General features: G+C 40.6%; 1 protein-coding gene across 1 annotated transcript in view; it reads left to right on the top strand.

The window, feature by feature from the left end:
• atp10a (ATPase phospholipid transporting 10A) overlaps positions 1-24,095 on the top strand; it is a 47,116-nt gene that overhangs the window by 19,713 nt on the left and 3,308 nt on the right. The window contains exons 10-20 of the mRNA XM_061030358.1: positions 2,510-3,068; positions 10,109-10,212; positions 10,613-10,739; positions 11,581-11,765; positions 12,474-12,834; positions 14,435-14,511; positions 16,523-16,648; positions 16,791-16,991; positions 18,713-18,793; positions 18,905-19,009; positions 23,874-24,061. Coding sequence (XP_060886341.1) covers positions 2,510-3,068; positions 10,109-10,212; positions 10,613-10,739; positions 11,581-11,765; positions 12,474-12,834; positions 14,435-14,511; positions 16,523-16,648; positions 16,791-16,991; positions 18,713-18,793; positions 18,905-19,009; positions 23,874-24,061 — 2,114 coding nt within the window. The remainder of the gene's footprint in view (positions 1-2,509; positions 3,069-10,108; positions 10,213-10,612; positions 10,740-11,580; positions 11,766-12,473; positions 12,835-14,434; positions 14,512-16,522; positions 16,649-16,790; positions 16,992-18,712; positions 18,794-18,904; positions 19,010-23,873; positions 24,062-24,095) is intronic.

Raw genomic sequence — 24,095 nt, forward strand, 5'->3', positions numbered from 1 at the left:
GGTAGCACAACCATAAGGTTCCTCATCAGCTGAAGACGAGCACCACAGAAACACTGATATCTGACATAACTGAACTTTCTTTTTGTGGTCCTACAGTTTTATTTTAACTAACAGTTTTATTTATTTTAGATGGAAGGAGATGACTTAACTCCGAAACCTGAGAGGTTTATACATTAAAATAGCAAAAAGGGAAACATAACTTTGCTTGTTGTTTTTAGGCGTCCTGTTTGTAGTTTCACAGACACCTGGTTTATCGTCCTGTGTTAGGAAGGAATGCTTTTTGCTGCATGGGGGATTTTTTTGTTGCAAAAAACGAATACATTCATTATACATATACCTGCAAAACTAATGACATTATCTCCTTTTTGTGTTTTTTATGGTGTGCAGTGCCAATAAGCCAATGTAAGCATGCTTCTACACTAAAGAGAAATAGTAATAATTGATAAATAAGTAAAAAAAATACCAACATAACTTCAGATTGTTCTTGTTGCTGTTTATTTGTTTGAACATTTAGCTTAAAGACACAGTGTTGAAGATGATCCAACAGAACATTTAGCATGGCTGTAGAGGTCTCACTCTTCTTTTAAATAATTAATAATATGAGACAAATTCAAACAAATGAAGGATAGCTGGAGATCACAGCTGATAGACAGCCACAGACAGGACAACACAAGTAGTGACCCCTCCCCCTATAATGTGAGGAACATCAGTAAAGATCTAATGGGGACCTTTCCACTGAAACAGGACTTGTTGTATGCGTGTTATTGCATCATTATTTCTGTGTGTATTTTGTTTTTTTGACCAAAGGGGAAAAAGTTTCTATCTTTTCTCATAAAAAAAAAAAAAAAAAAAAAAAAAGACTTGCACCTTACTGCGGCTTCTTAATTTAAAGAGCAGACTATCAAAGAATCTTTCTGTACGTATCTCTCGGTATCTTTAGAGGCGTCTGTCTTTGATGTTCTCGCTCCAGTCTCGGTATTATATCCGTGTTTTGTTTTTGTTGGAGCCAGGGTGTGGTTGTCCTGTTCAGGGGTGACATCCTCTGTGTGTGCACCAGCTCACTGTGCTGCCAGTCAGAGGCACAAACCTGCTGGAAATGGAAATCTGCTCAGAAGCATTTGTATTGTTTTTTCTGTTTTTTCCCATTTCTGTTTTTTTTTTTTTGTGGTTGTTTCATTGTGATTGTTCACATTTTATGATGAAGCCTTTGTGTGTGAATGATTTATATCTTTATGTGAGAACTCCAGCTGTCAGGAGTCCTCAAAGTGAGTCACTCCTGCTTCTATTATGCTGCATCGTCTCAGGAAACAGAATCAGTAAAGGAGAACAGCCAGGAGGTGCTGAAACACTGAAGGGAGTGGTTTTCAGCAGCATCAAGGGGCAAATGAAAAAATAAAGTACCTTTGACTTTTACTGAAGCTCGTGAAGTCTTTCCCAAAAGCTACTTAACATGAGAGGGAAGGTAGATTTATGAGTAACCCCCTACTGCAGGAGAAAAAATTATACTTTTTTCATGCCTATACACGTTCTGCAATAAATATTAAAAATGCAAAACGTGTGATGTATTTATAATAAGACGTTAAATCTTAAGTATAACATCAAAATATCACATTCATGTTACATTTAGTGATATGCACAAAACTTGCAGTGCTTTGTGTATCATCTGGCAGATTGGTTTTATTATTATTTTACTGAAAAAGTTAACCTTAATCCAATCAGTCTTGCTTTGATTACAATACTTTATTTTTCAGGTAATCTGGTGCAGAACATTTTTTAGTTTCCACAGCATTAATCTCCCTTCTATGTTCTTCATTCTGTGATGTTCGTGTCCTTTCATGTGCCTGATACAGAAATAAAAGTAAATAAAACATCTGTTATCAATGATGTGGATTTTCATCAAATATACAGTCCCTGAAAGAATCTGCTCTCGTTGACGACCGTTTAGCCTCCGGGGAAGTCGGACAATATTCCCAGGCTTGTCCGGGTAACCAGTAACAGATATCCGGACCAAGACTTCCACTCCTTCAGGTCATGATTTACAGTCTGAGTGCAACCTTAGACGAGTGAATGAAGTCAGTTACAAGAAGGTTACAACATCGAGTCAAGCAGTTACCTGTAAATAGAAATTCTTAGAAAGCGAATCTTTGGAAGGCAAAAAAATTGTTTTGAATGTATACGTTTATTTTAAACTTGTAAATAAAAATGAGCTGTAATCATTTGGAAATACAGGATTTTCTAGTTGTCACTATTTAATTACTTCTCTTGTATGTCTTCACATTATTTTAAGCCAACACTTGTATTTCTGGCTTTCTAATTTGTATCTCTATTGTCTGTGTGTTTTTAACTTCTTCACTTATTAATCATCGTTTCATATTTTTTGTTCCGTTCTTATATAGCTGATATTTTGATCTCATAAAGAAGGTTTAAATTCACTGAATTAAATTATGCTTCTGTATCTTTCCGCTGCAGGTTTTGATAATGTTATGTTTTTGTTTATTTTGTCCTACAGGTCAGGATGAGGTTTGAGCTGAAGTCCCCGGTCAAAACGATCGAGGATTTCATCAAACGTTTCACCCCGAGCCGACTGACCTCCGGCTCCAACAACAGCAGCTCCTCCAGCCTCATCACCAACCGCTCGTCCAACAAGGGCTGCTCCAGCGTGCTGTCGTCTCCGTCTGCAGAGAGCACGCTCACCAAACTGGACGAGGAGAAGCATCATGGCGGTCTGGAGCACGCCTTCAGCCCCATCCCACCCTGCTACGATGGGAAAGGGTGGAACCTGGAGGAAGGTGAGCTGCGCTATGAGGCCGAGTCGCCCGATGAGGCTGCGCTGGTCTACGCCGCCAGAGCTTACAAGTGCTCCCTCGTTGGACGCCTCCCTGACCAGGTGACTGTGGAGCTGCCTCACCTGGGGAAGCTGAGCTTTGAACTGCTCCACACGCTGGGATTCGACTCCACAAGGAAACGCATGTCAGTGGTGGTTCGACATCCTCTGACGGATCAGATCACCGTCTACACCAAAGGAGCCGACTCAGCGATCATGGACCTCATCAGACCCCCCGACACAGGTAGGAAACACTCACTGATACAGGCGATGTAGCCATTTTCAGTTAGGACCAAGCCAACAAACACCTCAATAGGACATTGCAATTAAATTATAGTACATTAACGATTACTTTTGTTGACTTTTGACTTCATAATATTTTATCTAAGGGCCGATAATATATCAGACATGGAGTCAAGAGTCTGTTTGTCAGAAGTTCATTGATGGTGAACTTCATTGTTTAAGCTGCTGGTGAAAAAGAAATGACTGACTGAGGGGCGCATATGTGACAGTAAAAATGTTACCCTCCAAAGATTAGGAAGCTGTTTGGGGAAAAAAATGTAAAACGATGTAATTACATACATTTTAGTGGCAGCTCGGCTAGCAGCCCCCTCACAGAACATTCTGTGTCTGCAGAAGAGTATTTGACACACACACTGAGTTTTAACAGCAATCAAGTTTTATTTCATCAGAATCAATTCACAACACATTTTATGTCAAGTCACCAAACGTAGTTCTACCTGCCATTTTTGTAGCACCATCTTATATTAGCACAGGGTGCTTATCAGGGTCTCTTTCTGAGTTTTTACAAGTTTTAATCAATGGGCCGTTTGTTTTTGAGAGGTATAGACCTCAACAATGATGTACACTGGGGGAGTCCTGACCAAAAAAACAAGCTGAGTTCTTTGAAAATAGTGGAGCTATTATAAGCTGCAGCTCGGCTCACAGCCTCTCTTGTTGTTCTTTGTCTTCTGAAGAGTGTGAATGAGAGAAACACTGATTTTTAGCATTTACCTGCTTTAGATCATTTGTTTTAAAGAGAATTGCAGAAAGCTCAGCTCCAGTAAACAATTGTGTGATGGATGAGTAGTGAAGAACTCTTAACTTATAAAACAGACTGAGCTTAGTTAGCAGCAGCTCGCCTCACAGCCTTTCCTGTGATTTTTTTTTTTTTTTGAAGCGGGGGAAATATTTGCAGATGATTCAGCTCCAATTGAAAACCTTAAAGTCGTAAAGGAATCGTAACTTATAACACAAAAACAGCTAACATTAGCACTGGCTTGGCTTGCAGTCCCCCCCACACACACACACCAACATGCTCTGTATGCTAAGAGCGCTGGAGAGACATACTTGAAAGTGCTACATGAAATTACTTTACTGAGTGATTTGTGCTGGTTACGATACTCTTAAACTGGCAGCATGATAAATAAGGGTGTTGATCAATAGAAACATTGTGTTAGTCTACTTTTTCTATATAGTCCTGCCTTATTCCTAGATTGCTGTGTCAAGTAAGAAATTCATCACAACACGAGGGTGAATTTAGTGTTACTCTCCTGATAAATGGCGCCACTGCTGTCAGCGTGGTATTTTAAAGTGAATTGGAGCACCATGTTAGCGGTGGTGTATCACGTCTGCAGACTTTTCCACCACTATTGATGAATCAGGGCAGCGAACCTGCAATTGGCCACAAATCATTGGATGTAATCTTCACATGGCACCAGGCTCACAGGACATGTCAGTAAATTGATAACATTTTCACTCTGCGCTGGTCAATCCGTGATGATGGATTGCTTTCAGTTGAAGCTGTGTTTTTTTTTTGGTTTTTTTTATGTCTGTCTGTGGACTAACATGGCGGCACAGCGAGGACGTGTTTGTGTTTATAGAGCTCTGAATGTTTCACTCACTTCACCTCAGAGCATCATACTTTCCACTGATGTGAACGTGTAAGGTGTTATATAAGAGGTAGTGTTTTTAAAGTGACTCACTTCTTGATTGTTGCCTTAAAAAAAACATTTCTTGTGTATTTCTTCCTCTGATATTAAAACCCTGTTCTCTACCACTTTAACCTGTTCATGTTGAAGGTGTAGCGGCCCGGGCAGGTTGTTAGTATTCCAGTCACACAAAGAGCTACACAAAGAGCTACACGGGCACTTTTCACTAATGCTTTGTACACAGTCACCAGACATCTGTCCAGGGGTGCTGAGCAGGGACTGATTCTCTCGACACAGTGAAGGCTTTACTCCACACACAGATATGTTTTTATTTTCATTATGCAAATATGGAAAAAAATCATCTTGATATTCAGCAAATTCTCACAGCCGAAAAACCTTTTCTTTGTTACTATTAAACCGGCATTAAGTTATTTAATTCCCTGGCGATGCATTTTCTGCCAATCCACTCTTATTTTCAGCATGGCTTTAAAATCCAATCTGCATTGTCAATTGGGGAAAACCCTCGGCCTGTAAAAGCAGCTCCTGTGTGTGGCGGCTGTGAGGAAGCTTTGAGCGTGAGCCGGACTTATGAACGGAGCACTTTGTCTTAAAGAGTGCGTTCACACCTCATCTGGTTTGTTTGGTTTACATTAACTCTGTATTAGTGTGGCACTGAACTACAGAAATCATTTAATAGTAGAAGCTTTACATTTACAACCAAATCTGACTTGATGAGATGAGATTTTGTTAGGTTACATGAAATAGATCTGAAAGCTTCAACAGTAGCAACAAATGTGTTTTATCCCTTTTAAAATGAGGCGTTTTGTTTTTTTAGAGTTAGTCCCATACGGAGGATTAAAGGCTCGTATCATGCATCAATTTTCACGTTTGTGCTAAAATCATTCTCTTTTGTTCTCGTTAAGAATTTTGAATTTGTTTTTCCTCACACTATAAGCATGATTTATTAGATTCAGTGTGCATCATTGGGTTTACAAGTTCATTTGTTAATCCTGTATATTCCACACGTTTACATTTTGACGTGGTAAATCTACATGTTAAGCATCTCCTCTGGACTTCCTCCCAGGAGAAGCATGCTGCCTGGTGGTGTGTCTGTGAGTTATTTATGTCACATGCGGTTTAGTGACTCCCTGCTGTTCATTAGAGGCAGATAGTTCATCTCAAACAAGCAGCTCGGCTCCACAGGAAAAAACTATTTTCCTGCTAAACGATCGTCCTACGCTGAACTGAGACTTGTTAAGAGCAACACCTCAGCTGAGAAAAGCTCTCCTCTCGTTTGGTGTGTCTTCTGCTCTTTTGTAACATAATAGAACAAAGAGTACGGTCTTTCACCTGCTCTTTTGTAAAGTGTCTTGAGATGTCATGTGTTATGAATTGGCGCTATACAAATAAAAGGTTGATTGATTTTGAGAACTTCTGAATTGCAATGTGATTTATGGATTGATTTTTAAGATGAAGACCACAGCGGTGTCGTAGCATTTAGTTTCGGGGCTGTGATGATTGTATATCACTTTAAATGGCCTCTGTTTTAGAGAGGAGAGAGAGTCAACTCACACTGTTGTCACAAACACCATGGACCTTTCTTTAACCACTCCGTACATCATGGTGGGCTCAAGTGGAGGGTCCTCTAAATTGAGTGGCGTCCAAAACCTCAGTGTGTGTTGGTTGTTAACGCAACAATTTGTAACTTCTCCACTTTAATAAAGTCGTTTCAGAGTCAATCTGATAGTTCAACAAGAAGAATAGAGTCTCTCCCATGTCCACAGATCGCCTCGTCGTCTGTTTATAGCATGTTGTAAGTTTGGGAGCGGGCTTCATGGCACTAGCCAGTTAGCCCGTCTCGACACTGTTTGATACAATAGCTGAGGCTAAGAGGAAGATGACAGTGACGGATGAAGCTTATTATTTATTTGACTCTGAACCATGGTTACACAACGTTCATGTAAGCTCAGTGGCGAGGAGAGTTCGTCTCAAAGCTCGCCTCTTTATCTGTTCTTTACACCTTAATGAAGCTGAGACTTCAGAGTTCACTCCATGACAGAGTGTTAGTGGGGAGGGTCCACTTTGAGAAAGGCCTCATGCGTCTCTGTTCTGTAACTTTTATAGTCAACAGGGTGTGTCTATACACACATGCGCACACACACACAGCTTTGTTTTACCATTGGATAAAACCAGCCAATCAGAGTGTTTCTCTGTTCGGGCCCTCTCACAGCACAGACCTCCATAATGGCCCCATTCAGGCGACCGGGGAGTTGTTGAGTGTTTCTCTAATAACAGAGCTCATGGAGGGCTGGAGGTGACTGCAGACCCTCGGGACTCAAAGTTTTACTGTGATGACGTAACTAGTTTTCCTACTGCTGCAGGTTCCTGTTCAAAGCCAAGTTCCAGCTTAAATTGAAATGTAAGTAGATTCGTATTAATCAAACTGCTTTAACTGATCAAAAAAATGTATGGCGAGGCTGCAGATGTTTTTGCAAAATCGTTATTTTCAGATCATCATCTATAGTTTTTTTAATTTATTTTAACATTAGATGAAATGGCCGCTTAATGTGAGGAGTCTGACCGGTAAATATTCACAAAAATGTAATCTGTCCCATTTATCAGTCATAAATGTGTCAATATTGGCGTTGGGTGTTATGGTGTCTTATGTGGCGGATATGAATACTTGCAGTAGCTCAGTTACTTTGGTTGGGAACCAGAGGGTCGCTGGCTCAAGTCCCGGTGTGGACCAAAAAAAATAAAGAAGTTGGACTGGTTGCTGGAGAGGTGCCAGGTCACTTTCCGAGCACTGCTGACCCTCAGAAGCTCTGGTGTGCTCCCTGTGTAGCAGCCTCACTCTGACATGTCTCCACTAATGCATGTCCACAGGTCCTGTTTGTGCATGTGTGTGTATTATGAGCCTACAGTATGTGTGTGAGAAGCATGTCTCTCAATAATACGTGTAAAACTAGAATTTCCCTCAGGGATTATTAAAGTATGTAACAATTTAATTATAATTTAAATTAAATTAAAAAAAATGTAGGATCTGTTTTACTTCAGTTTTCAGCACACCGGTTATGTTTCAGAGAACACTTCTGTCCAGATTCAAATGGCAGACAGTCACAGTGAGACATTAACTGGTGGTTATTTCTTAATTTATTTGCTTATGACGTTATGACCTGCTTGTTTATTGTTTTATTCTTGCTGTCATTGTAAAGCACTTTGTATCTTTGATTTTGAAAAAGTGCTCTACAAACTGTTTAAAGTTTATTATTGCATGCTGAATCCATGTTTGCTGGAGATGTTAGTAAGCAGCTTTATTCTAAAAAGACAGCCAGATCAACTTCAAATGTGATTTTCACATGTGATCAGTCTTCATCGGTGTCTGTTTGTCGTCTACACCCTGAAGAGGCTTCTTAAAACCAGTCACTTCAGGTTGGAAGCTCCCCCTGTTTAGCTTTTGTGCTAATGGGGAAGAACTCCTCAGGGAACAGTTAACACACAGGACGCAGGCCCTCGTTTATATGTTAGGTGGATTTTCCAATTATCAGTGGTAAGAAAAATCAACGTTGTGTAAAGTTCCACCTGTGTGTCTCTGTTTCAGCAGCTTTTTGTTACCAAGAAACCTGCTGTTCATGGAAACACTGTTTGTTTCTTTACCAAAAGGAAAATAGTTTTTGTCACACACAAAAACAAGCATACCAATGAACAAGAAGAATCTGTTGTGTAGCTTCTATGTAAGATAACTATAAATATAGAATAAGAAGAACTTCCTTTATGTCGCACCTTTCAAAGCTTCTGGTTAGGATTCTGCTTCAAAGACCAAAACTATAGGACGTTAAAATGCAAATCAGTTATCACATGACATCACTTAATATAATAGTTAAAGCTGATGTGAAAATGATGCATAAAAGTTACAGATTAAAGACTAGATAGAAGTAAAAGATCAAATAACTGTTAAACAAAATGAGCTACATTTATGGTGCTTCCACTCGTGTACAAGAGTCCTGAAAATGTTTCTGGCGTTTTAAGGGTGAAAACAAACAGATCTGTTCACCCTTACTTTTCCCAGACTCCTACCTGCCTGCCAGGTAAATGTTCTTTTTGAAGTCGTGGTGAGCCGATGTGAGGAAGCAGGAAGTTAAAGTCAGGATATTTACAGCGAGGGAGAAGTGATGATGACATTTATATCAAGCAAACGATGCATGACAGCTGTGATTGTTGTTCTCGTAGTAAAGCTCTCTAGTTTGATCTTCTCCACTTGTTTGTTTAAACTGTGAATTCATTCAATGACACGTAATTATTGATCTAAAGCCAAAACATTCTCATAATGTTGGCCTTTCGTTGCATCCGCCATCTTGGATTTCTGTAGTCTGTATTTTTCACTTTATTTTTCCAGTCTTAACTTAGGAGATCCTTCCCCCACCTCCTTTCCAACAGGGAATACTATGACGGACATATGTGAACAATTGTAGTGTATGTGTATGAGTGTGTATGTGTATGTGTGAAAACAGGGTTTAAGCATTTGATGTCAAAGATTGGTCCCTGTTTGTCCTGTAAGTTTAACTTCATTTCAAATAGAGACACACTTTGGATTTATCTTTGATACGGATATTTTTGTGTTTTAATCCCTCTGATTTCATTGGCAGTTTCTTGTGTGAATGTGTCCTCTCAGGTAAACCTAATTTTTGCATGGTGCTGTATGTGTAGCACTATATGTGCCAAGCTGTTGTGTTATTAGAGAGATTACAGGGCTGCTGATCAGAGTGTTGGCTGCTGTGTCTGTGCCAGGAGACGATGAAGCCGGTCTGTTTGTGATCTCTCCTCCTGCCAGGAAGATGTCCAAGACACACTCAAAATAAACATAGTCATATTAAAAGAATTTAAGGAGTACATTGAAATAGATAAATGATCTGTACTCATACATTTAGCTGCATATTTTACAAATGCAGCTTGATAAGTAAAATAAGTTTTGGTGATATAAATGGATATAAAGGATACCAAACTTTTAAACTTTGATAGGAAAAAAATGTAAAAATCAAACAAAACTTGTTCACATACCAAGGCAACAAAAATATGTCATTGGCAACAAATACTGGGCAATGCTTTTTTTTTTTTTACTACCAAAAGCTGCAGGCGAACTCCTGCAAACTGTACAAATTTGTTGGCAATGTCTGGTACTAATACTAAAACTAATGTTTCAAACAAATTTATGCAATTTGACAGTTCTCTCTCTCTCTCTCTCTCTTTGGGTTCGATCATTATCATGCTGAACCATTTTGCAAATTCCCTCCTAAACAAGCTCATTTTATGTTCTTTCTTTTTTAACTTTACACTTCCCTTTTTTTTTCTTCAGGAAGCTCCAAAGGGAAACGCCAGAAAAAGATTGTCAGCCGGACCCAGAACTACCTGAACCTGTACGCTGCAGATGGCCTTCGCACACTGTGCATTGCTAAAAAGGTAACAGGGATCCATAAAGCTCCTCAGAAGTGTCGATCAAATGTTCTTTCTCTCATTTCGAAGTCAGACGTGTGTGTGTGTGTCTCAGTGGCTCTTCGGCTGGTTGTGTTTGCAGATGATCACATGGACCGGCCCTTCTAAAGTGCCATTCTCCGTGACTCAGTTGCAATCTGTGCCATTTTCCCAGGCTGTTAATTTATGCCCACACAAGCCGGGGCTCATTATATCCCTGCTAGTGCAGAACCTGTCACCAAAGCAGTGTGATAAAACACCTCCTCAAGGTCTCACATTCTCCTGTGGGTCCTCCTCTGGCATGCAGGCAAAGAGGAGAGGCTGCCTCACTGTTACATTCCCCCCTTTACTCAACAGATGATGGTGTGTATCTGTGTTTGTGTGTCAGATTATGAGCAAGGAACAGTATGCATGCTGGCTGCAGCGCCACCTGGAGGCAGAGACGGCCATTCAGGGGAGAGAGGAGCTTCTGTTTCAGTCAGCTCTGCGACTGGAGACGAACCTCCAGCTTCTGGGTAACTGTTGGATTTATTTTTTTGTTAAAGCATTCAAAAAACCAGCCTAATTTTGAGAATCAAACGAATGGTGATCATACTAAAAACATATTGATAACTGATTAACTTTGGACATTTTTCCTTGATATGCATTCATCAAGTAGCCTTTCACACAGCAGAGATGGCAACCACATCATTTAGTCTTTTAGAAGGTAGATGATGTCTGACAGAGAAAAAAGGGGAACTGGGGGCAAGAAACAACAGTAAATGGGGACTCCAGTCATTCTACAAAGATAATGAAATTATGAACATAAATCGTTTTGAAGGATGTCAGTTATTTGGACAGAAGTTGACGCTCATCTTGTTTCCCCCAAAAAGGCAATGGAGAGACACTGGTTTATAACCAGAAAAGTTTTTATCAGTGTTTTCACTGGATTTAATTAGTTAACATGTTTTAATGAGAAGTCATCCTCTGTAGATATTTTGACTCCTGATAAAAACTTTGTAAACAATCAAAACAGAAGGAATCCAAACCTGAAACTAAACTCCCAGAAACAAGCTAAGCTAATGTTAACAGAAGCTAACCAAGCAGCCCCTCCTAAGAACTAGTGTCTGTTGAAGAGCATTTTAGACAGAATTAAAACTCCTTTATTTTGTGTTTGTTAAACATTTTGATTATCTTGATGGTCTTGATTAATCACAGGAACTCATGCGATTAACGCGATTAAAACTTTTAATCGTTGCCCAGCCCTACCCTTGACATATCCCCAAGCACCAGCCTCATCCAGAAAACGAGTAAAGCTGATGGAAATGTTCATATTAATATGGGTGTCTTATTTCTTTTGGTTTACTTTTTTCATAGGAGCGACAGGTATTGAGGACCGACTGCAGGACGGTGTACCTGAGACCATAGCGTCTCTGCGTCAGGCTGGCCTGCAGATATGGGTGCTGACTGGGGACAAACAGGAAACAGCTGTTAATATTGCGTACGCCTGCAAGCTGCTCGACCCGGAGGAAGAGATCCTGACGCTGAATGCTGATTCTCAGGTGAGCAACTGATGGGCTTTTTCATAGTGAAAAACAAATCCATGGTTTTGAATAACATGGCCAAAAAACTGAATGTATTTCAAAAACAAAATGGGTCCGAGAATGGAGCCTTGAGGAGCACCACAACTCAAATTAGCCAAAAAAAACCCAGGAAGTGTTAACCAGTCAAACAGAAAAACGTTCTGTCAGAGAGGCACCAGTGTAATAAGATCAGAGCAAAGCCTTTACAGCCTAACGAAGTCTCCTTTATAAATAGGATAGTTTAATCAAATGTGTCGAAGACTGTATGTAAATTGAAATACAAATATCTCACAGTCGCCTCTGTCTGCAGCCATAAGTAAACAATTAAAAAAAACAGTAAGGGCTTTCTCTGTATTACGAACTGCTCTAAAACACAATTTATCCCAAAGTTTTGTGTAATGTTTAAAAAATGCTGAGAATATTATTTAACTTTTTATTGTATTCCTAGAAATATGTGCATTTCTCAAGTTGTTGAAAAACACATTTTAAATAACACTGTGCTTTTATTGGAAACACCACCTGTTATTAAAAAGGTTGGGAAAGAGTTAAAGACTAACAATATTGAAATATGTGCTGTTGAAGCATCTGTTTGCCAGATGTCTTGCAGGTTGTCTGAGTTGGATATGAAACTTGACTTATTGACCTGAACGTGAATTGAAACCCACTCTGTGCCTGTCTCTGAACCAGGAGGCGTGTGCGTTGCTGCTGGAGGAGAGTTTACACTACATCCAGGCCAAATTCCTCTGCAGCTCTACAGACCAAGCAGCCAAAAACTTCCAAAACAACTTTGCACCCTTTGATATCTATCCCTCTTCATCTCCGTCCTCCTCCTCATCCTCCAACACTGCTCCCGTCATGGTGCACAGGCTGGGCCTGGTGATCGATGGGCGGACTTTGGCCTACGCTCTAGATAAAAGTTTGGAGGATAAGTTTCTGGCGATCGCGCAGAGCTGTCGATCAGTGCTGTGCTGTCGCTCCACGCCGCTGCAGAAGAGCATGGTGGTCAAACTGGTGCGGAACAAGCTGAAGGTCATGACATTAGCAATAGGTAAGTAAGTGGACAACACCTAGATTCATTTAAATGATAAATGGCCTCTTACATAACTCACCTTTTCTAGTCTTCTGATTACTCAAAGTGCTTTAACACTACATGTCACATTCACCCAGTCAAACACATTCACTGTGAGAGGAAAGGTGCAAGAGTGTGTGTGTGCGTGCATAAATTATTGTTGATAGAGAATAGAAGGGAAGTAAGATGAGCAGATTAAAGTCGTATATTATACAAATCATAATAAATTAGAGAATAAAGCACAATTAACCTATTATTTATTTATAACCTAAAGAATACGCCTGAAACTGTCAAATATATCATATTTTAATAAGCCTTAACGTACATAATCATACAGCTTGTGACGATGTTCAACCTGCAGCTGTGTTATTCTTAGCTTGAATTATGTGTATTTAACTTCTTCCTATTTTACTGATAGTCTAGTTTGTTCTTCGATTGTAAAATCTGCCGCTCTGCTGCCAGAAGACTTTTTAAGCACACTTTTTAAACAAAAAAAGTAAACAAAAGATATGACCCAGATACAGTGAATCTCCTGTTTGTTCCTCTTCCCTTTATGTCAATATAGTAAGACTAACTCATCACACACTTTCTGCACCCTCGCTGTGACTGCTCAGTCACAACAAAGCTATTTTGAGCTTCCTTTGGTAATTATAAACTCTGCATTAATTACGCTGTGGTAGAACAGAGGTGACATGAGGATGTCAGAGTGACTTATGAACGTCTTTTCCCTGTTTTTCATTTATTTGTTCCTGCTGCTCTCAGGAGGATCCTGTTTTGCAAACCGAGCACTTTCCTGTCATTGGGATTTTTGCAGTAAAGTGGGAGAAACACTGCAGCTCTAGTGAAGCTCTAAAATCTATCGTCTCTCTTATCTTAGCGTTTTAAGAGAGAGCATACACCTTTTGTTGTCTACATGTAAATAATGATAATTATGATCTTCATTTTAAGAAAGGCACAATATGCCCCTCAGCGCTTGAATTTATTTCCTTTGCATGAGAAAAAATCTGCACCTAAGTATTGAAGGACTTTAAATACTCATTTGTCGTTATTGTCACTTAATACAGAGGTTTCCAACCTTTTTTCCTTAGAGCCCCCCCCCTACATGCATTTAAGAAAATGCATGTCCCCCCCCCCCAGTGCTGCACCACTGTGTTAGGAGAGATTTTGTCCGCTAACACAAACGAGTAATTTGTGTTTGAGCACTCTTCACCACCTTTCCCTCATTTTCAGTCATGCTTACTATCGTGACAACAACAAACCCTCTCTGTCCTCCCACACTTCATCTCCCAGTACACCAGCTGTTCTAAAATAAAAACAATAAAATCCCAGCCCTGAAAAGGAGCAAAGACCAAAATCAGTCCTCCTTCACCTCTGCAGCAGGATTAACCCTGCCTGATCAAAGGGACATCTTGGTTAAAGGGTTACTTCAACTCGTATAATAGTAGAAGTGTTAGTACAGATCTCTCTGTTTCCAAACTTCCTGCTGATCTGCTGCTAACAATGTATTTTCATGAACCAAATATGTGCTTAGTTTCTCATTCTAAGAGGACTTTTTTCTCTCTTACAACATTAATCTCAGGTGACGGGGCCAATGACGTCAGCATGATCCAGGTGGCCGATGTGGGTGTGGGCATTTCAGGACAGGAGGGCATGCAGGTAAGGAGAAAACCAGGCCGGACCCAACAGTAAAGGGAATAATAGATAAAAATATGATTTAAAAAAAGAAGAGGAATGGTTACGTTGTGGGCTGTTTAGAGGTAAATACGTTATAGAAGAAGACGCAGCCTCTGGAGGTGAAAAGTGAAACCAGCACAAAAATGCCTCAAAGCTGCATTCTCTGTTACTTCCATCATGAGGGGACACTAGGGCTGGGTATTCCCACAACCCCACGATATGATACGTGTCACAATACAGAGGCCACAAAACGATACGTATCATGATGTAGTGAATTCTGTGTAGGACATGGTCTATTTATTACAGCTGCTCTTTTATGTTGAAAATAACAGCAGAGGCATATTAAGGATCATGCACCTTAAAACACTTCAATTCAGGTCCTCAGAGATCCTAGAAATACTTAAAAATATTTAAATCCCAGAGCTATGGCTAATGTGTTATAGTAAACTGCACCATAGGTCAGTTGTCTTTCATAACTGTCTTCACAGCTCTGTAGCTGTATCCATTCTGTAACATCTGCATCCATACATGTATTTGCAAGGAGCACATGACGATACATTGCCTTATAGATTTTTTGGAGCACAGCCCAAGGGGACTCGGGGTTGAAAGGAGTCCAGTGGTATAGAAAACAGTTAGAATATAAGCTCACTTCACATTAGAATTCTTCTGTGATTAAATCATTTTCCTAACATGTCTCAATCGAAAGTTTTGAATCCTCTTCAGTTCAGGATTATTTTTATTTTATAAGTTTGGGATGTTTTTGTTTTTTAAAAAATGCAATTAAAGCAGTGTGTTGGAGTTTTCCTGCAATTGTTTGGTAATTAGAAACAGGCCGCCCCCCTAATATAATGGTAGGGGAAACACTGTGTTTGTTGCAATGGTAAGGAAACAGGCATCGATAATGTTTGAAATTCTGGTGTCACGACCATCCTGTTAGAGTTCCTGGGGGGTCGAGAAAAGTCCAGGAGATAGAAGTGAAGGGATTAACTTCTTTAACATAGTTGATGGGTTTTCATTACTCTTAAGTGTATGTTGTAACCCCCATGCATACACATCCTTTAAATTGTATTGCCTGTGTGATGCTGAGTCAGGTAGCTTGTCCTGCGTCCTGCAGCGAAGCAGATCATTTGATGGTTCTCTTTAGTCTCAACTCCTCTCACCCCAGCTTCTCTCCACCCTTTAAGGTCAAAACCAAGGCCGAAGCAGACGCTGTCAGCTTTGCATAAAGAATGAAATAAATCCGCTCTGTTGACCCTCCCCCCTCTAATTTCACTTAAGCCCCCTGTTCCAGAAAGGTGATCTTGCAAAGCGATGATGGAGATTCCCAATTAACTTCCAGTAGAGGCTTTGGAGGCGCACTGCTGTGTAGCACATCTGTTAAAGTCTCAGTATCCTGTCCTTAACGGGGGCTGCTACATTAATCACTGTTAATCAAATCCCCTCCTAATGAGACAGCGGTCACTTCTCGGGACTCTGCTCTGCGCCGAGACTCACATTTCAGCACACACACACCTCGTTATGATTAACACACCGTTCTCTTATCAGAGCGCTCTCCCCCCCCGTGTAGTCGTTAGCGGGGCCCGTTATTAGAGCGCGGCAGAAACTAAATTGCTGCAAAACGAGGCGTCTGCTGTTCTTCTTCTTCTTGTCGAATAATGTTGACACTTGAGGGGTGTCATAAAGGGTGAAACAGCGCAGTTTAGAGTGTAAGTTATAAACCCGGTGTGACTCCAGGGAGGGTTTTGTTGTTGGATGTTGATGGATGGGACTGACAGCGTCCTGCTGCTGTAACAATCAATCCCTAAAGGTGCACAAACTCGTTTAAGGGTTATTGCTTTGGAAAGATTATACCCACTAAAGATTCATTAAAATGAGGCCGGCGAGTGCAGCTACTTCCTGCAGATATTTCCTCATAGCTGCAAAACACACGTGGGCAGGAGGGGGAGAGAGAGTACAGAAAGAAGAATGTCCTCTCTTTGTGTATGTTTTGCAGGCGGTGATGGCGAGCGACTTTGCTCTCCCGCGTTTCCGGTATCTCCAGAAGCTCCTGCTGGTCCACGGACACTGGTGCTACTCCCGACTGGCTAACATGATCCTCTATTTCTTCTACAAGAACGCTGTAAGATGCTTCACCTCTGTTTCTGTTTATCTGTGCAGACGCAAATGTCCTCCATAACGCTCTCCGGCGGTGTATTTCCTTGTTTTTTTTTTCTGTCCCGTCTCCTCGTGTGAATCCACCACCTTATCTCTTGTTCCCACAGATGTTTGTGGCGCTCATCTTCTGGTATCAGTTCTACTGTGGATTCTCAGGTTCAGCCATGATTGACCAGTGGTATCTCATCTTCTTCAACCTGATGTTCTCCGCCTTTCCACAACTCATCACCGGCACGCTGGACAAAGACGTGTCAGCAGAGACTCTGCAACAACTACCTCAGCTCTACGTGAACGGACAGAACTCAGAGGTCCGCTCAGCTCCGGTTTTTATCTCTGTTTCCCTTTTTCTTTAAGTGCAAAAGATCTGTGCTTCAGAAAGAAAAGGAGAATCTAACACAATTAATCTAGCATCATTTCTACTTTGGAAGCGTAATACTCACATCCAAGTTGTTCACCTAATAACTTGGCATCATATCACAGAAAACGTTATGTGTGGATTCATCTGTTTTAGGATTACTTGTGTTTATACATATTCTAAAGTGTCAACATTTTTAAAGACTACAGGACAACAAAGATGCTAAGAATCCCTGACTATCCATAAACAAATGAACAGTATTTTACACACAAATATAAATCTAGACCCGCAAGGATATTCTAAGTTGCCTCTTTTTATCTCAGATTTAGAGATGTTTATTTTCCATCTGCTGAAACAAAAGGCTGATTTGACTTCCTTCAGAGCTCTCAGTCATCTCATAGTTTTTTTTTTTATCTTTCCATAGATTTAGATTTAGCTTGGGATGTTTTTTTAGTTGGTTGAGTTGTCATCACCTTTGAACACATCTCTGCTCTTTTAAAGGACGTTAGAAATGGCCGCTAGTGTGTTAGTTATAGACGCCATATTCTAAACACATTAACATTTGTGGAGAGTTTGGGGGTTCACAGGGTATGTTTAGAAATAAGTGTTGAATCAACAGCACCCCAAATCCTGTTAGAGGATAGATAATTACATATGACATTTGAACCACGCTAGCGGTCAGTCAACAAGCTGGCTTTGGACTAATTTATCTCTTCAACTATTGGACGGTCTCAGAGAATTAGGATAACTGAATTTGTGTGTCCCTGACTCTCTGTGTCTGTCTGTCTCGTCACCTGTTGGATGAGTTTTCATCAAGTTGTGCAGATATTTGTGTCATGTGAGGACAGAGTGTAAGAAACAGTTTGAAACTAGTAGAGGGAGAGTGGGGAATGACATGCGGGAAAGGAGCCACAGGTCAGATTTTAACCCGGGCCACCCGGTTGGAGAACTAAAGCCTCCGCACACGAGGCATGACCTAACTGTCGGGCTATCTGCGCCCAAGACCCACTGTTTTTTTAGTTTTGTTTTATTGCTTTTCTAGTAAAGAGAGCCTCTAACTCAGCAGACTCCCATTGTTCTTTACATTGGGCCTTCAGGATATGAGAAAAAAAAGGATGTGCGATAACATTGTTCAACATGACAGTTCGATGACAGTATCTGACGACGATGACAATATCAGTAGGAAGAAAAGACAACATGGTGATGACGGTAAATAAACAAATAATGAGTCCATCTGAGGTACATTATAACTGACGTCTTTCTGCTGTTTGTCATGTTCTACACAATGTCTGTGTTTGCAACATGTTCTCCTGAATGAAATCCAAAAGACATCCAAATTGGCACTAATGAACCTGAGGCTAGCTAATAGTTAGCTTAAGCTTCATCTGACTGCATTAAAATGTTTGTGCACAGACGTTCTACTCTGCACTCATCCAGGTCAAATGTAAACATGCTGAGTGAGAAATCTTTGCTTCTTTACATAAAATACTTTTTTCTTATTATTGCAATAAATGAAGACTGTTGCTAATGTGTTTATCACGATGATGTTGACACTGGGATGATTTGCACAGTCCCGAAAATGATATGTTATTAATTAATAATGCTATGAACTCCACCTCTGCTCCGTCACATCGATGAGGCTCATGGCTGTATGTCTTTGTTTTTCTCCTGCAGGAATATAAGCCATACATGTTCTGGATGAACATGATTGATGCCTTCTACCAAAGTCTGATCTGCTTCTTCATCCCGTACTTTGTGAGTCTCTTTTTTTATTTCCATCTTCACTCAGTTTTTCCATGTTTACTCATCATTTCCACTCTGACTGTCTCCACCCTGTTGTCTTCTTCTTCTTCTTCTTCTCTTCAGGCCTACGCTGACTCCGACGTAGATTTGTTTACATGGGGAACTCCCATCACCACCCTCGCTTTATTCACCATCCTAGTGCATTTAGGCATCGAGACCAAAACCTGGGTAAGAAGCCTCATTTTAGACTCAACTGATGACTCAATGCTGGCTTTGAAATGCCCTCAAGTGCTGCTTTTTCTCTCTGAGACCGGCTTGTCTTTGTGTGAAGGCTGACAGGCACATGGATGTTTAACTCAAGCTGATTAGATTGAACCAGAAAGCTTTGCAGCTCCAGAGACAATATATCAGCCTGACAGCATCTCTGCCTCCGCCAACCTCCTCTCCAAACTATCTCCTCCACATCGCAGCACACCATCACCTCACACTGATACACAGCTCCAAAATACCTGCTCATGTTCCTCCCTTATGCACACACACACCTCCCGCCTTGGTTTTATTCTCAGGTATCCACGTGTGCTTCTCGTAAACTGCGCCGCAGTCTTGGTCATGAGCCATTTTATATTTATGACCCTGCACTGAATGAGAGTCTTTTCCATTATGCCAAGGCTGTAAATTCAGTCTGACAAAATGTCCTTTTCACCAAATACCTTCCTGGACATGATGGCCTCTTGTTTTCAGAGAAGGATTCCGAGTGTTAGAAGGCTCGACTGAATTGTAAACATTTCAAAATGCTTTGTTTTCTGCCTTCTCTTGAAAAGAATCCATGCATCACAGGGAAGCGGCTGTGAAAGTCAATTAAAGGTATAAGAGGTGACACCAGGTAACAGTCTTTCTCTCCCTCTCTCCCTCCCTCCCTCCCTCCCTCCCTCCCCTTACAGTAGCTGTGAGGCTGTAATTAATTATCTGCTCCTGTGTGTGTGTTCTTGTATGGATTTGTGTGTGTCAGGGGAGGCAATACCTTCTTGAACAATTGTGTGTAATTCCATTTGTCAGATGTGTATCATCAGCCTGTCAGCTCCACAAAAGCCTGTTTGTGGCCCATGTTTTTAGTCTAACTGCCTCAGCTTGTTAAAAAGCACATGATGATTTATCTAAAAACAAAATATATTTCAGTGCTGACTTCTCATTAAACAGATATGGTAGGATATGTATTTCAGAAACTTAAAAAAAAAAAATGTGTATCAAATATATTTATATCTGCACTGCAATTAATTTAGAAAATGTAGTGTCAAAAAAAAGATGTTTCCCTGAAATTTTTGTTAATTTAAAAAAAAAAAGAAATGTCCTAATATGTGGTGCCCAGGACTTCTATTTTTGTTGCCTTGGTATTGAAAAACAGGTTTTAGCTGTGTTCAGCAGACTGCCATTCCAAGCTGTGATATATACCCCCCCTGTGATGTTTCACCTTCAATCTAAATGCAGAAGTGACCCCCACTGTTTCCCGTCTTTGGAGGTAGTAACGGAGGCGTCGGAGGCGAGACCTCAGATCAGCTGAGCCGGGATGGGAGCGCAGCGCTGTGTGTGTGCATGCACTCAGGTTGTTAGTGTATTTTTTTTAAATACTTCTTCAGACTCTTTCTATTCTGCCCTGGTGGATGGTGTCAGGTCAAGTTTTACACGTCCTCAGATTCCAGCAGTGGTCAAACACCATTTTTCAGAATCACATCATAAAGAGCGGCCAACAGTCAGATCATAAAGGGAAGGAAGGTTGATTTATTAAACATCATTCTTACATAGAGCGATTCAAAGTGAAAAACAAACATTACTAAGAGCATTCAAAATACATGACATTAATGTTCTCAATATGTTTTCATATAAATAACTCCCTTTGTACTGAGATTGTCAGAATTGATGTTGGTTATACAAGTTCTTGTGAGATGTCAGGAAACTTTACAGCCTTAATAACAAAGCTAATGACACATTGATCATTTTAATTCTGGTTATTAAACATGAAGCTTTGATGAGCTCTTTCCCTATTTTTCTGTTAAGTCTCCAAACTCCTCTAGCCTACTTGAGACTCATGTATAACCTGTAGGAAGTACATGGATAATCATTTTCCCTAAAGCTCTTGTGAGGAGTTCCTAGTTGATTATGAAACAGTCTGAGATTAACACTGATACATCTTCATGACCTAGAATGGCAAATGAGACCAACGGCGAAGAGACTAATTATCTTTAGTTAGTTATTTTTAATGTCTGAAACCTCAGGCGAGGGGTTAGAGTCAAAGGGATTAACATCAAGCTGCAAATATAAACTTCATTTTCATTTTCAACAGCAAATATTATTATAGTGAGTGAAATGTTTAAGATTTTTTTTGTTCAAAAACACAACTCACATGTAAAAGACAGGATCAGCAAAAGATAAAATATGCCAGTTTGTCCACAGGGGGCGCCAAAATCAACACAAACTAAAAGTTGCTCACTGGCAGTTAAACACCTGTCAGGTTTTTAAGACCTGTGAGTCATTTTTTTAGCTCTGTAAGTTAAAAGTATTTAGGATTTTCGTCACCAAGTGAGCTAAGGCTTTTTGAGAAGGAGGATACTGTATTTAAAACTTTGTTAATGATGAACACTGAAGTTCCCTTTCAGTCCATTCACTCGGTACAACAACAGTATCACACTCCCGCTTGGACTGAATGAAGCTACCTCTAATCACGCTTTTAAGGCAGATGGTCTGTGATGACGTATGTGAGGCTCCGCCTTCATATAAATTCAGCCGTCATCCCTCAGTTTGACTAACTGCACTTGTTGGTGTTAGCTGCTGCTGTTGAGTGCTAATTGTGAGTCTGTAAGCTTTGTGTTTCGGGATGAGCCCCAAGGCTAAAGCAAAGAAGTCTTCCGTTCGCCTCTGTTTTAAGGGGTGCGCAAATTCTCTTTCTCTCTGCTAGGGCATTATCCACATGATGCCTATTTGCCTATAAATGGCGGGCGTTCGAACAATGAGGAGCGAGGAATGTCAGGAACAAAATGTACTCCCATTGCAGAGTTCAATTGTGGAAGTTTTGACATTCCTTCAGGAGTTGCTTGTTAAAGGTCTGTTCTTGGCAGCTTTAGCTGCCTGTCATGTTGTCTTTGATGGAGTGACGCCAGGTGCGCACCCACTTGCCCTGGGTTTCTTAAAGGGAGGCTTTTTGTTGAATTGATCGTCCCCTCATGGGATTTAGCTTTAGTGCTCGATGATCTCTGTGGTTTCCCCCATATGAATTTATGAGTCTTCAAATGTGACATTTCTATCATAAAAGACTGCACATATCTTTTGTTTTTACATTTATGCAGCCACTTATTCCCATCTGGACAATCAGTCACTCTTTCCTTTATACTCGTTTCATACAGAATTCACTCTTATTTTACCCACATCAGGCCAGAAATTCACATTTTCTCTTTCACACATATAGAAACGTACACACAACAACATGGGCCTTTACATAACAACAACAAACAATGTTTTTTCTTTTCTTATTCACTCTTATGAATCTGAAACAGAGTTAATCTGTTTATTGTCTTCTCACTCCCTTACTACACATCACATCTACTTAACGTAGCTCCAGTTTAAACTGACTGGATATAAATAGATATGTTAATAATACCCATCTTCATAGAGACTGCAACACCTTTTCACTCATACTTTACATAAGAACTAGTCGTTTTCTGTGTTTCAGTTATGAGTGTGAAGCTTACAGTCTGGCTTTATTCTCAGCGTAACTATTTCTCCCGGTCAGAGAACTATTTCTACTGTGCCACACTGGACATTTCACATAATAACATGTCCTCTTGGCATAAACACTCAAAAGTCATCCTTGACATTCCACCACTCTCGGCATACTCAGGCCTATCTCTTAATAAGTTTACACTTATAATTCGCTTATTTCTGATTCGTTTTTTCCTAGGTTAATTTACTGAAACACACAGCGTCCTCTCCTCTCTCCTGACTCTGGGGTCAAGCTGCCCCAGCAAGGAGAGAGATTCAGTGTGTGAGAGAGATTTAGTGTGTGAGAGAGATTTAGTGTGTGAGAGAGATTCAGTGTGTGAGAGAGATTCAGTGTGTGAGAGAGATTCAGTGTGTGAGAGAGATTCAGTGTGTGAGAGAGATTCAGTGTGTGAGTGGACCTCAGATTCACAGCCAATTGTTCTGTTAACATTTTTACCATAACATGTAGGTTCTTTTTGGAGAATTTTTAGACACCTATTACTTCATCCCAGGCATGGAATCAGACTGCACATATACATGTTGGTAAGATAAAGCTCCTACCTTTTGTTGTGGCCTCTGTGCAGTGTCACTTCAGCCCTGGATGCCGCAGGTGTCCGGTCATTCTTCCTAGTGTGCTCACAGCGCCATTATGTAGAAGAGTAAATGCTCTTGAACAATCAGACAGAGACTATGGCTTGTGAATTGAGGATCTGTTTATTTCTCTTGGAGCAGTTCTTTTAAAGCATCCCAATCATTCTGTTGTGGGCAATCATCACACTGGGAAATTACAACATGTGTGCTATATAAAGACCATTTCCTAGAAGTTTCTTGGCCGGACAACTGGTCTATTGCCAGGAAAGGGTGGGTGGGTATGTGTGTACGTGTATCAGAACATGACCTTATGACCTGGCTAAAGTCAGGGGTTAGATTACCATTGGTTTGTGCCTGTTGCTTACCAGATTGTGTATTTCTGTTATGATTCAACCTTTCAAACCTTTCTTGCTTTGACCTCCACAAAGCAATTTGGGCGACCTTCATGCTGTACCTGTGCTTCCCTTCTCCTGTACCCAGTTCACTTCAGATGGTTCCACTATCCCAGAATGCTGTGTTTTGTGTTTTGTTATTGCCTCCGTTATAATGGCGTTTAACTCCGTTATAAAAGAGTGGCTTTTTTTTTCACTGCAAAAAAAATACTAAGCGTAAATATTTAACTGACACGATGCCTGTCGACTCTAGTCCGTTGATATGATCTGTGGATTTTCAGGCTGTAGCCTCAGTGTAATTTCATTCTGCATTTTTGTAGAACATAAGTCAAAGTGTCCTTGTTCTTCCCTCTCTGCAGACCTGGATGAACTGGCTGTCCATCTCCTTCAGTATTTCTTTATTCTTCACTGTGGCTCTGTGTTACAACGCCTCCTGTCCCACCTGCTACTCCCCCTCCAACCCGTACTGGACCATGCAGAGGCTGCTGCAGGACCCCCTCTTCTACCTGCTCTGTCTCATCACACCAGTAGCTGCACTGCTGCCCAGGTATCCTGCGCTGTATTTCTAGCATTTTGATTAA

This window comes from Labrus mixtus, chromosome 3 (assembly GCF_963584025.1).
Source record: "Labrus mixtus chromosome 3, fLabMix1.1, whole genome shotgun sequence".
NCBI classification, from domain to species: Eukaryota; Metazoa; Chordata; class Actinopteri; order Labriformes; family Labridae; genus Labrus; species Labrus mixtus.